Source organism: Sorex araneus, chromosome X (assembly GCF_027595985.1).
Source record: "Sorex araneus isolate mSorAra2 chromosome X, mSorAra2.pri, whole genome shotgun sequence".
In the NCBI taxonomy this organism is placed as follows: Eukaryota; Metazoa; Chordata; class Mammalia; order Eulipotyphla; family Soricidae; genus Sorex; species Sorex araneus.
The window spans coordinates 267,914,153-267,925,709 of record NC_073313.1 but is presented as its reverse complement, the minus strand read 5'-3'; the positions used below and the strand labels follow the sequence as shown (position 1 = coordinate 267,925,709).

General features: G+C 59.2%; 1 protein-coding gene across 1 annotated transcript; it reads right to left on the bottom strand.

Moving 5' to 3' along the window:
* Window positions 1–512: 512 nt before the first annotated feature.
* Window positions 513–10,227, bottom strand: SERPINH1 (serpin family H member 1). The gene is made up of 5 exons (XM_004610827.3): window positions 10,102–10,227; window positions 5,791–6,451; window positions 3,522–3,620; window positions 3,194–3,426; window positions 513–1,467 (listed from the first exon to the last, which is right to left on the bottom strand). The coding sequence occupies exons 2-5, from the start codon at window positions 6,404–6,406 to the stop codon at window positions 1,165–1,167; spliced, it is 1,251 nt and encodes a 416-aa protein (XP_004610884.1). The 5' UTR covers window positions 6,407–6,451; window positions 10,102–10,227; the 3' UTR covers window positions 513–1,164.
* Window positions 10,228–11,557: the final 1,330 nt, after the last annotated feature.

The window sequence follows — 11,557 nt, the reverse complement described above, 5'->3', positions numbered from 1 at the left end:
GGCTTCTCTCCCGCACAGCCAAACCTGGGCTCCCCGCTAGCCCGGGCTCTGTCAGTGGCCTGCTGGGTGGCCTTGGGCTGGCACTTGATCTCTCTGAGCCCAATCTTTTTCTCATCTGTAACGCTGAGCAGTAATAGCTGCCCCTCTCCCCCACCCCTCAGGGGAGCCCTGAGGATCACGTGAGCTTCTATGCAGCATTGGCACACGGAAGGGGAATCTCCATCCCACCACACTTGCTCTGTCACACCCCTCCTGGTGTGGGGGACCATCCCGACACACAACCTGCACCATGGTGGGAATAAAACCGCCAAGGGGGCTCCAGGCCGCAGGAAAGGACCCCACAGGGCTGCAGTGAGCGGCAGTCACTTCCTGTCCCCACGGTGCCACAATCAAGGGTGAGATCCCCGTGGGTGTGGGCAACACACAGCCCTACAGGAGCACCACCCTCGGTGAGAGAACCCCAACCCCGCCCCACCACACGGGAAGAGAACGGTTCAACGAGGACGCAACGGTCCCGGCTCCCAGGTGTTTCACTGGAAACATTTTATTGAAAAACACATCGTACAAATAAGTTCTTGGCCGACAGCAACAAGCTCCCTTTTCCCTGTCCTTCCCACTCAATGTCTGAAAACCCATAAAAAGGGGGTAAAGTTCGTCCCTTGGATACTGGATACAATGATTTTTGGCCAGAGTCGCCCTCCCCGCCCCCACCCCCGCATGAGTTAGTTTCTGATTCCAGAGTCACTGTGGGGGGGTGCCTGGGCCTGGCCACAGCACCTAGTTCTGTGGGTGAGAGGCTGGAAGTCTGGGGTCGCTGTGGGGGACTGCAGTGGGGTCAGGGGCCCCCTTCCACGGGCTGGGCGGGGTCTCAGGAGAACGGGCGTGCTCAGACATGACACTGAGGCAGGCCTCACCCCACAGCGGTCCAGGTCTCACCGGCTGTGAGCGTGGGCCGAGTTCTCGGGAAGCCCGTGTCCGGGCAGTGTGGCCGGGACTCTGGCCAGCAAGGCTGCCTGGACGCACCGAAGCCTGCAGGTTGCCCCCCTCCCCCACCCCATGGCATATCCAACACGGTGGCCTCGGCCCCCACCCCCCACCCCCGTAGCACCCATGTGTCTCAGGAGCCTTCACTGCCCCCTGCCATCCCGCGGCCACCCCGAGGCCCTACAACTCGTCTCGCATCTTGTCCCCCTTGGGCCGGACCAGGCGCCCAATGAAGAGCAGGGAGCCGCTCTGGGTGTCTCGGACCAGGAAGATGAAGGGGTGGTCGGCGTAGAAGAGCTTTGGGCTGCGCAGCTCCTCTCGCCCGTAGATGTCCTGGTCAAAGGGGTTGCCCTCCGTGTCCCACTCGAAGGCGGTGGCATGGAAGACGCTGGCCAGGTACAGGTCCTTCTTGCCCGACATGCGCGACAGGTCAGCCTTATTCTTGTCAATGGCTTCAGTCAAGCCCAGCCCCGCCAGGTGTTTCTGTGGGAACAGGTGGGTGCCAGGTGAGGCCCGGAGGGGTCAGGCTCCTGGACCCTCCCCCATACCGCCTGGCCCCTCCTCTGGGAGGGCCCCCCCACCCCTGCCACCTGAGTCCACACGTGCCCCTGGGTACCTGCCAGCAGCCTCTGGTGCCACTGCCCAGAGAAAAGGTCTGAGGCTCAGGATTAAAAGGTCAAACAGCCCCCAAGCCCACCCTGATTTTTTTTCCAAAGTGTGACCGCCGCCAGCTGGCAGGGATCCCCCTCGGAGTTTCTGGGAAATTCCCTACCTCGGCCTGAACCCAGAGCTGCTGATTCCACATCGCTGTGGCTGGGCCCAGGAATCTTTTTTGAGAAATATCCATGTCAAGGGGGGGTGGAGTGACAGAAAGCACTGTGGGTAAGTGTTCGCCTTGCATGTGGCCAACCTGCGTTCAATCCCTAGCAGCTCCTGAGCCCACCAGGAGTGAGTCCAAAGCAGAGTTAGGAGGAAGCCCTGAGCACAGCCAGGTGTGGCCCAAAACCAAGAGAGAAAGAGAGAGAGAGAGAGAGAGAGAGAGAGAGAGAGAGAGAGAGAGAGAGAGAGAAGCAAAGCACTGCCACCAGGGGCAGGAAATGGGAGAAAGCCTGGGGCCTGGGGACACTGGTGCTGGGAAATGTACACTAGAGGAGGGACGGACACTGGAATACTGTATGACTGAAATCTAATCATGAAAGTTTTGTAAGGGTCTATATCTCACTTTGATTCAATAAAAAAGCAAAATAAATAAATAATTTTTAAAATATAATAATAACTTTCATACACACTGGGAAACAAAAAAATCTCTAGGTCAATCCGGGCAGACTCAAGTTGAGAAAGACTGATGTAAAGAAAGCGATGTCACCCTTCCCTGGAAATGCCGTGGCAATATCTGGGACAGTCCCACAAGGTGGCGGGGCAGGCGCTGCCCAGCATCCAGGGCAGTGCTGGAAATCGCGCAGGGCTGGGAGGTGAAGCTCCTGACCTTCCGAAGTCAGTCTTGGACTCGCCACAAAGGGGAGATGGTCTGCCAGCTTGAAACAGACTCGGAGGCAGCCAGGACAGGACGCCAGGCGTGGCGTGAAGCCGGACACCAGACACCAGACAGGTCGCAGGGCACTGGCATAGCTGAGTGGGCCTTTGGGGTTTTGTTTTGTTTTGTTTGGGGGGGGAAGGGGGTTGGTTTTTATGATTATTGGGCCAGACCCAGCAATGCTCAGGGTTACTCCTGGCTCTGCACTTGGGAATAACTTCTGGTAGTGCTTGGGGATGCTGGGGATCAAACTCGAGTCATCATAGGCAAGGCAAGCACCCTACCTTTGTGTATCACTCCAGCACCAGTCAGCCTTTGGGCTAGTCCAGCTGGGCACACGCACACACACACACACACACACACACACACACACACACACACACATGCTTAGCAGATACACCACACACACACACACACACACACACACATGCTTAGCAGACACACACCCCCCCATGCCTAGCAGGGCAGCCTGGCAGCAGGCAGCACAGCATATATTTAGCTCAGGGTGTTCTGGCTATGATCCAAGGAAAGGGTGCAGGCCGCCTCCACAGATAGGCCTGAGGCCAAGCCCAGCTCGACACTCGGGGGGCCCAGGACAGACCTCCTGAGCTGGTGGAAGGATACCCCGAACACCAGCCCCCTCCGTGCCCGACAGGCCGAGCGAGGGCCCCTCACCTGCAGGTCGTGGGTCACCTCCACCACCCCCTTGGGCAGGGAGATGGCCACCGCCCTCTTCTTCAGCTTCCCAAGCCAGGTCTTCAGCTGCTCCTGGGTCAGCAGCTTCTCCAGACGCTCGAGGGGCTCCACGTGGTGGGGCATGACGATGATGAGGCTGGAGAGCTTGTGTGCCAGGGGCATCTCCACAATCTGCAGCTTTTCGTTCTCGTCGTCATAGTAGTTGTAGAGGCCTGAGGAGGGGCCCGGAGGACGGTGAGCTCAATGCAGGGCAGGGGGACCCGCGCAGGTGACCGCCAGCAAGCTCCTCCCTCTGCAAGGCACCTACCCGTCCGGTGCATCATGGTCACGCCCACGGTGTAGGAACGGGTCACCATGAAGCCTCGGTTGTCCACCATCTTGTGGTGGAATTTCTCATCCCAGTGAGCTGCAGTGAGAACACAAGGTCAGAAACACACGCCCCGGGCCCAGAGCAGGCGCCGGCTCCCACCACGGTCCTCCAGCCCAGGCCAGGAGTGGTCCCCAAACACTGCTGTGTGGGTCCCGCAGAAAAAAACACACACCCCAGGACTGGAGAGATAGTAAGGAGGGTAGGGTACTGCCTGGCAGGAGGCCAACTCAGGTTCAATCCCCAGTATCCCATGACTCCCAGAGCACTGCCAGAAATGTTCCTGAGCACAGAACCAGGATTGACCTCCTGAGAGCACCACCATGCTGCCACCCAAAATAAATAAAAAAATTTTTAAAAGAAACGCTTGCCCCACTCCCACCTATGCAATCACAGCCTACACTGCTCCCAACTGCCTCCCGTGGGTTTGTCCCTGTCACAGTCAAGACCTGGGTTTCTTTTTTTTTTTTTTTTTTTTTTTTGCTTTTTGGGTCACACCCGGCGATGCTCTGCACTCAGGAATCACTCCTGGCAGTGCTTAGGGGTCCATATGGGATGCTGGGAATCAAACCTAGGTCGGCCGCGTGCAAGGCAAATGCCCTACTCACTATGCTATCGCTCCACCCCCGAGACCTGGGTTTCTGTCTTGGGCTCACCTGAAGGCCCCCTCCCTGCCTAGTCCTAAGCTCAGAGTATGTGCTCTGAGGGGACAGAGTGCTGGCACTGGGACATGTCAGCGTTGGTCCCAATGACAGGCATTCTTGCTGAGGTACCTCAGTGCAGCCACCACCATGTCACCATCTCCAGCCTCTGCCCTGGTGCCTGTCCAGTGCCAAGGTCACATGTGCCAAGCTGGACTTCTGCCCTCCCTGTTAAGGGGTCTGGGTTCTAGGCAGAGAGTCTCCCAAGACTACTTTCAAATTTTCTTTTCTTTTCTTTTTTTTGAAGGGGGTGCATACCCAGCAATGCTCAGGGATTACTCATAGCTCTGCACCTAGGAATTACTCCTATCAGTGCTCGGGGCACCATTTGGGATGCCGAGGATCAAACCCAGGTCTGTTGCGTACAAGGCAAACACTCTACCTGCTGTATTATCTAGAGCTCCAACCCCTCTCAATATTTCACTGCAAGTCCTAGCTCTGGAGGCAGAAAAAAATGGTCCCAAAGCTGTAATCTGAGCCCTCCTGAGCCACACCCTATGTTTGAGCCAGTCCAGGCTTGGGTGCTGAGTGCTGGTGAGATCTTTCACCCCCTTCTGCCTTGCTCCCTAAATGGGTAAAAAAGGACGCCCTCAAACCTCAAACACAGCACACCGAGAGGAACAGTGCAAACCACACAGTAGTACACAAGTCCTACTTGACTCCCAAATGGAACCTTCAATTCAAAACAGGTAAGCCTCAGCTGAGCCTGTTTCCTCACCTGTGACACGCCCTAAGGCTTATTCGAGGTGCCCAGGCAGGAGACATGTGGGGCAGGAGAGATAGCTCAAAGGGAGCTCTGGGCCCCATCTCTGGCAATTCATGCTCTAACACCCCCCTAAAAAAGAGATCCCAGCTGTTGTTCTGTTGCAGCCACTGCTGAGAGAGAGTACTAACTGCTGAACTTCATTAACAAGACGCAACACTTTTTGTTGTTATCGTTTGGGGGCTTTGCGCTCAGGGATCTCTTCCGGCAGGGCTCAGAGGAACTAGACCTGGTGCCGATGCTCAAACCTGGTTTGTTGTCCAGCAAGGCAAATGCTGTGTACTATCTCCCTGGCCCCAGTCCACAGCACTTCGAAACCAGGAAACAAGGTCCTTCTGATGGTCTTGAATCTGTCTCATTCCTTTTAGATTTTTTTTTTTTTTGACAATGCCAAGGCTCTTATTGGAGGGGCTGGGGTTGCATCACACACAGCCATGCTGGGGTGCTGGGGGTGTACTCCAGACTCTGCAATTATTCCTGGCCGTGCTGGGTAGACCAAATGCAGTGATGGGGATCTAGCAGAGCTCAGCCATATAAAAGGCAAGTGCCCTCAGTCCTGTACCATCTCCCAGGTGGTGATGCCAGGGCTGTAACCCTGGGCCTCATGGGGCCAGCGCGGGCACTCTAAGGCTGAGTTGCCTCCTGGACCTAGCGTCTAGCAGAAGAAAAGGACGGAGTTCTCGAGGAAGGTGGGACAAGAGGGTCTCCCAGCGCCCCCCCACCTGGCCCCGCCCCGGGGACTCACGCTTGAAGAACATGGCATTGACCAGCAGAGCGCCATCGGTGCGCTCCACATCCTTGGTCACCTCAGGCAGCTTGCCCTCGGTGGTCTGCGCCGCCCACTCATTGATGGACTGCAGGGCGCTGCGCTTGTCGCGGAAGTTGATCTTGGAGTGCTCGCAGTTGTAGTGCTGCTTGCTGCTGCGCACGAAGTCCTCGGCGAAGCTCACGGAGCTGGGCCCGTACAGGCGGCTGCCCAGCTTCCAGGTGACGTTGCGCGCCGTGCTGTTGCTGAACGTGCGCAGCAGCTCGCCCAGCCCGCTGTGCACCTCCTCGTCGCGCAGCTGCTCGGCGCTCAGCACCGCCTTGGCCTGCGATGCCGTGGCCGCCTTGCCGCCGAGTGACACCAGCCCCAGCGAGGAGGCCACCACCACGGGCGACAGCAGGATGTTCTCCACCGCCTGGTCCTTGGCCATGGCCTGGTAGAGGCTGAAGGCCAGGCCGGAGCTGCGCTCAGCCAGCGACGTGGCCTTGGGGCTGAGCTTCTCCAAGGTGCCAGGCGCTGCGGCCGCGGCCGGCTTCTTCACCTCAGCGGCCAAGGCCAGGAGGCAGCAGGTGCCGAGGAGCAGCAGGCAGCGCATGGCTGGGAGGTAGCGGGCGCACCACGGAGGACCTGTGAGGGAGGGCTGCAGAGACAGGAGGCCCCTGAAGTCCCCGCCGCCACCCACCAACTCCCACGACCAGCTTGTCCCGAGCAGGGGGCAGGAGCTCAGACTTCAGTCCGTGTTGCCCAGGTTGGGGGTCGGGCTGCCCACTTCCTCGGGGGACATCTTTGCACTGCCAGGGCATATTTGCCGAGGCATCACCCCTCTAACGTTGCTCCTGAGGGCTCACATTGTACTTACAACATTGACACTTGAGTATACAAAGTATCACTCCCAGCCCCAATTAGCCACTGAGCGCAGGACCGGAAACGCCTCCGGCTGGTCTCCTGGAGCGGCATTTCTCAAGTGCAGGGCCGGATGCGGCTCCAGGATATTCCAAAGGGATGCCCTTGAGAATCCAGCAAACCAGAACCAAGACACAAGACTAGGGCCAACGGGCAGGCTGGGAAACAAGTTGAGAAGCTGCCCCAGAGCAGCATACAGAGATCACCAGAACCTACTTTAAGCTCCTGACTGTGCAGCTGACCTCCCCGCTTCCGCCCCGGGCATCACATGACACCCCAAGTATCGCCGAGTGACCCCTGAGCACAGAGCCAGGAGTAGCACCCAGCACTGCCGGGTGTGCTCCTCTCAAACAAAACAATATCAAGCTCGAATTCACCCTCTGTCACAGTTGTGGCCAGGCTTGCAACCTAGTTATTGGGATTATTAGAAAGATTTTAAGTTTCTAAAGCTCTCTAGGCGGCTCTGGTAAGAAAAGCTGGGCAGCTTCAGCCCTAAATCCCTGCTGTTCAAGCCTACAACAGGCCTCAGATTGGAGAACGAGCAGACTCAGCCCCTTCCGCCAGACCAGGGCAGGGTCTGTGAAGACTCACTGGGATGCAGGCAGCAGGGGAGCCCGGGGGCACCCACTGGGAAAGACGGGCCAGTGGGTGGAGCATCAGCCTCCCCACAGGCTGTCATTCAGCGCTGGGATGTTAATGAGTCACTGGCAGGTTCACTCATTAAATAGGGGAGCCCAGACACCCGCACTCTGTTCACCCCAGGAGTGGGGCTGGGCTGGGAGCAGCGCTCACAGCCTGCATCCTTCTCCGAGTCACAAGCATCTAGGAGGTTTCGGTCTCCATCCACAGTCTCTGGGGCAGGTGGGAAATCCCCCCAGACAAAAGCTGCGACGTGGGGGAAGGCTTCCTGAGAGGAAGGATGGGGGGAAGAGGGGGGCAGGGAGAGCTCTAATCAATGGAGCAGCTACAACTCCACGTCCCCAGAGGCCAGGCAGCTGCACCTGGATTCCTCCAGGAAGGAGGGCCCAGCCGCGTGTATTTCCATATGGTTAGGGGGCTGCAGCACTTAGGAAGAGCCCCCCCCACTTTCCTCTTGGGGCTTCCAGTCAAGACTCGGGTATGCTCTTCCCCCCTTTGATCACTTCCCAGGTTGAGGGGGGCTGGGGGTTCGCTCTGGCAGAGCCCATCCTACCCTTCCAGGATGTGGCGGGAGGGCTGTGTTTCCGGGGGGACACCAGGCCCCCTCCTCAAAAGTGCAGGGACAAGGAGAAGGGGTCCAGAGGAGAGAGATGTGGTGTGAGCGGGTCACGAGCACTGCAACTGTCTGGGGAGAGTCAGCTACAGAAGAGGCTGGCTCCGGAGGGCAGGGTAAGAGGGGGACCCTGAAGGACAGACCAGAAAGAGAGGCCCCTCCCAAGATGTCCATGTCACAGCGCTCACAGCCCTGGAGAACCAAAGGCAGAGTGACCATACAGTTGTACGAATCAGGGCATTTATTCAAGAGTCAAACGAGGCACTAATTATGCCAAGCAACAGGCATATGGTCACAGTACTGAAAGGCCTGGTCCAACGTAGCTGATGCCGGAGCTTAGGCTGAGAGAGAGAGAGAGAGAGAATCCCAGAGAGAGAGAATCCCAGTGAGAGAGAATCCCAGTGAGAGAGAAGGGGGGAGTGAGAGAAAATCCCAGAGAGAGAGAGAATCCCAGAGAGAGAGAGAGAGAGAGAGAGAATCCCAGAGAGAATCTCAGAGAGAAAGAATCCCAGAGAGAGAGAGAGAGAGAGAGAATCCCAGAGAAAGAGAGAGAATCCCAGAGAGGGAGGGGGAGGAGGAGGAGGAGGAGGAGGAGAAGGAGGAGGAGGAGGGGAGCCTGGCTTTCAGCCCTGCCACGTGGCAGACTCCATCTTCGCAGCCCCCACCTCCGGCCGAGCCAACCTCAACAGGCTGGGAGGAGCTTTTCCAAGAAGGCTTTAAATGACTAGTTTGGGATTCCTCAGGCAGCCACGCAGCTGCGCCTGCTCTGGTGACGTGGCAGGCTGGAGATGGAACTGGCGGAGGGGGGCTTCCAGCCTGGGAAGCAGGAGGCCTGGGACCAGGGCCCGGGATGCTGTGCTGGCCCTTGAGCCTCTGGCAGGAAGGAGTTCCCTGTCAGCCCCGCTGCAGGCACCCAGGCGGGCAGGTCTCTGCAAGCCCGCCAGCCTCTCCTGCCCAGCCCGCTGGGAGAAACCCAGCCCTTGGGCCAAGGTTAGACTCTCCCCAGGCCCCAGAGACATCCACCCCCTCCCACCATCAGAGCCCAGGGCTGTGCCCACAACTGGCCAGGGTCCCGATGACACTAGATGGGGGCTCTAGAAGAAGCTGATGTGGGGGGCCCTGCCGGGACCTCGGGACACTGGGGATGGGGGTCTAAAGTCCCTTGACACTGTCTGGGGCGTGGGGAGGTGTCAATGCCTGCCTTTTCCATTATGAAAGAAAACAGAGGCATGACAAGGTGAAGCAATCGTAGAACAAGGAGCCTGGGGGGGCAGAGGGCCTGGAAGGACTGACCCAAGTGGGGTCCCTGGGCTGGAAAGCACGAACCAGTCCCCAATTTGCAGGAAGCTTGGAGCTCGTCCAATTCACTGTACAGAAGATGAAGAGACTTGACGGGTGGGGCAGGGAAGTCGGTCTCCCCTCCCCTTAAGTCCCACGGGCTCCTCCAACCCCCAAGCCCCGCAGAGCAGCCCCTAAGACAGGATGTGGAGTCCTGATTCGGCGCAGAAAATCCCCGAGAGGATCCAGGACCAGAGACAAAAGAAGAGCAGGAGGAGGGTGGGGGCGAACCCCCAGACGGGGAGGGTGTGGCCCCAGCCGGAGACTCTCCGGAGCCTGAGGCCCCTCGGCCTCCCCCAGCTCATCCGGGCCCTGCAGCCCCGCGGGAGCGACGGGAAGCGGGGACAGAGGGGCCTGGCCCTCGGGCGGGCTGGCGGCGGCCACATTCCTGCGGAGTCTACACCCCCAGGAACCGGGCCGCAGTGGGCAGAGTCGTGTCAGCGACCCAAAGCCTGCAGACTCGGGGAGACCACAGTCTCCCCCCAATCCTGGGAACCCCAAAGAGACAGCAACCCACCAGGAGAAGCCCAAGTCACTTCCTCTCCTACTCCCCCAATTCCAGGAGACTCTGAGCCCCCCAGCACGCCCGTGCGGGGGTCTGGTCCCGCAGTCTCTGCGGACCGGCACCGGACCTGCAGCTGGTCTGGCCCCCGGTCTCAGGGCGGGGGGCACCCCTCTCCCTCCCTCTTCGATCGCTCCTGAGCATCTCCAGCCCCGGTTCTCTGCAGTCCCCGTGCCCGCCGGGCCTTGTGGGGATCCCTCCCCGCGCCCGTTAGCCCGGACCCCGGACCCCTCACCTGGGCCGCCGGGAGAGCGCCGAGACCGGGCAGAGCGCGAGCCGCCGGCCAGTCCACTCCCCGCCGCCCCGCTCCCGCACCTATATAAGGCGAGCCCCCGCCCGCCCGGCCCCAGAAACTTCTGGAAAGTTGGAAAAGCTTCCGGAGGGCGCCCGGGCTTCGCCAAAAAAAGCCAAAGACCTCCCCCAAGTCGCCCCGCTCCCGCCCCGCCGCGGCCCCTGGGTCCTACTGCCCCGGGCCGGCCCGCACCGACCCGCTCGCGAGCGCCACCTCCCGGCTCGCGGCGGCGGCACCTATGGGGGGGCACCACCCCCCGGAGCCCCCCACCCCCAACCAGGCAGGAGCCTGTCCGCCGACGCCTCACGGGACTCTCCAAGGACTCTGTTCCCTCTCTGGAGCGGGGCTCGTTGGCCGCACCCCTTCGAGCACTCTCTCTTAGGCCAGTCCCTGGACTCTGGGGGAGAGGTCTGGGTGGAAGCCAGGCCCCTCTCACCTCCGCCGAAGCAGGACAGAGGTGGAATCAGGCTTAGGTTCAGGGGGCTGGAGCGATAGTACGGCGGGGAGGGCACTGGCCTTCCATGCGCGCAGACCCGGGTTCGATCCTCGGCATCCCATAAGGTCCCCAAGCACTCCAGGACTGACCCCTGAGCGCAGAGCCAGGAGTAACTCCCAGAGCACAGCACAGAACACACGAACTGATCCAGAATCTGACTCTCACCCCAACAAGTCTTGGACAGGGAAGCAGAGACAATAGGGCTAGAGGGGGCCCCCAGGAAGGTAAGATCCCGGTGGTCCACTAAGTTCGGTGTGTGGCTATAAGGACCCACGCTTTCCGTTTCTGGACCTCTACTCCAGGAAGCTGTGGTGCTAAATCATTCCTTCTTAGGTCCTGTCTCTCTCCTTGCTCATCCCTCCCCCGTCCCCAGGCTCCCCGCGGTCCATCCTCCCAGCTAAGAACCTCCCCCGCTAAGCTTACACCCGCTGATTCTTTTCTGTTCTAGGTGCTGAATACACACGCTCAGAACAGGGCAAAGTCCCTGCTCTCCAGGACCCGCACCCAAGGGTTCATACAGTTAGGAGGGAACTCAGAAAGGCAGGCTGTGTGGGGCACTCCCTCCCCCTCTAACATCCTCTGTAAAAGTGAAATAACGGAAGATAGTGTGGAGAGAATAGGATGGAATGGTCAGAAACTCATTTTTCCAGGGGGGCTGGGGCGAAAGTACAGAGGGAGGGCACTCGCCTTGCAGGCTGCTGACCCGGGTTTGATCTCCAGCACCCCAAATGGTTCCCGAGCCTACTTGGAGTGATTTCTGAGTGCAAAACCAGGAGCAACTCTTGCCTTCAGTCAACAAACTGTGTTGAGAATCTTTTTTTTCTTCCATACCCACTCAAACCAAGAATTATTGGGGGAGGGCAGCTTGAGAGAGTCCTTCTAGCTGGCACTGTCTAAGGGGGT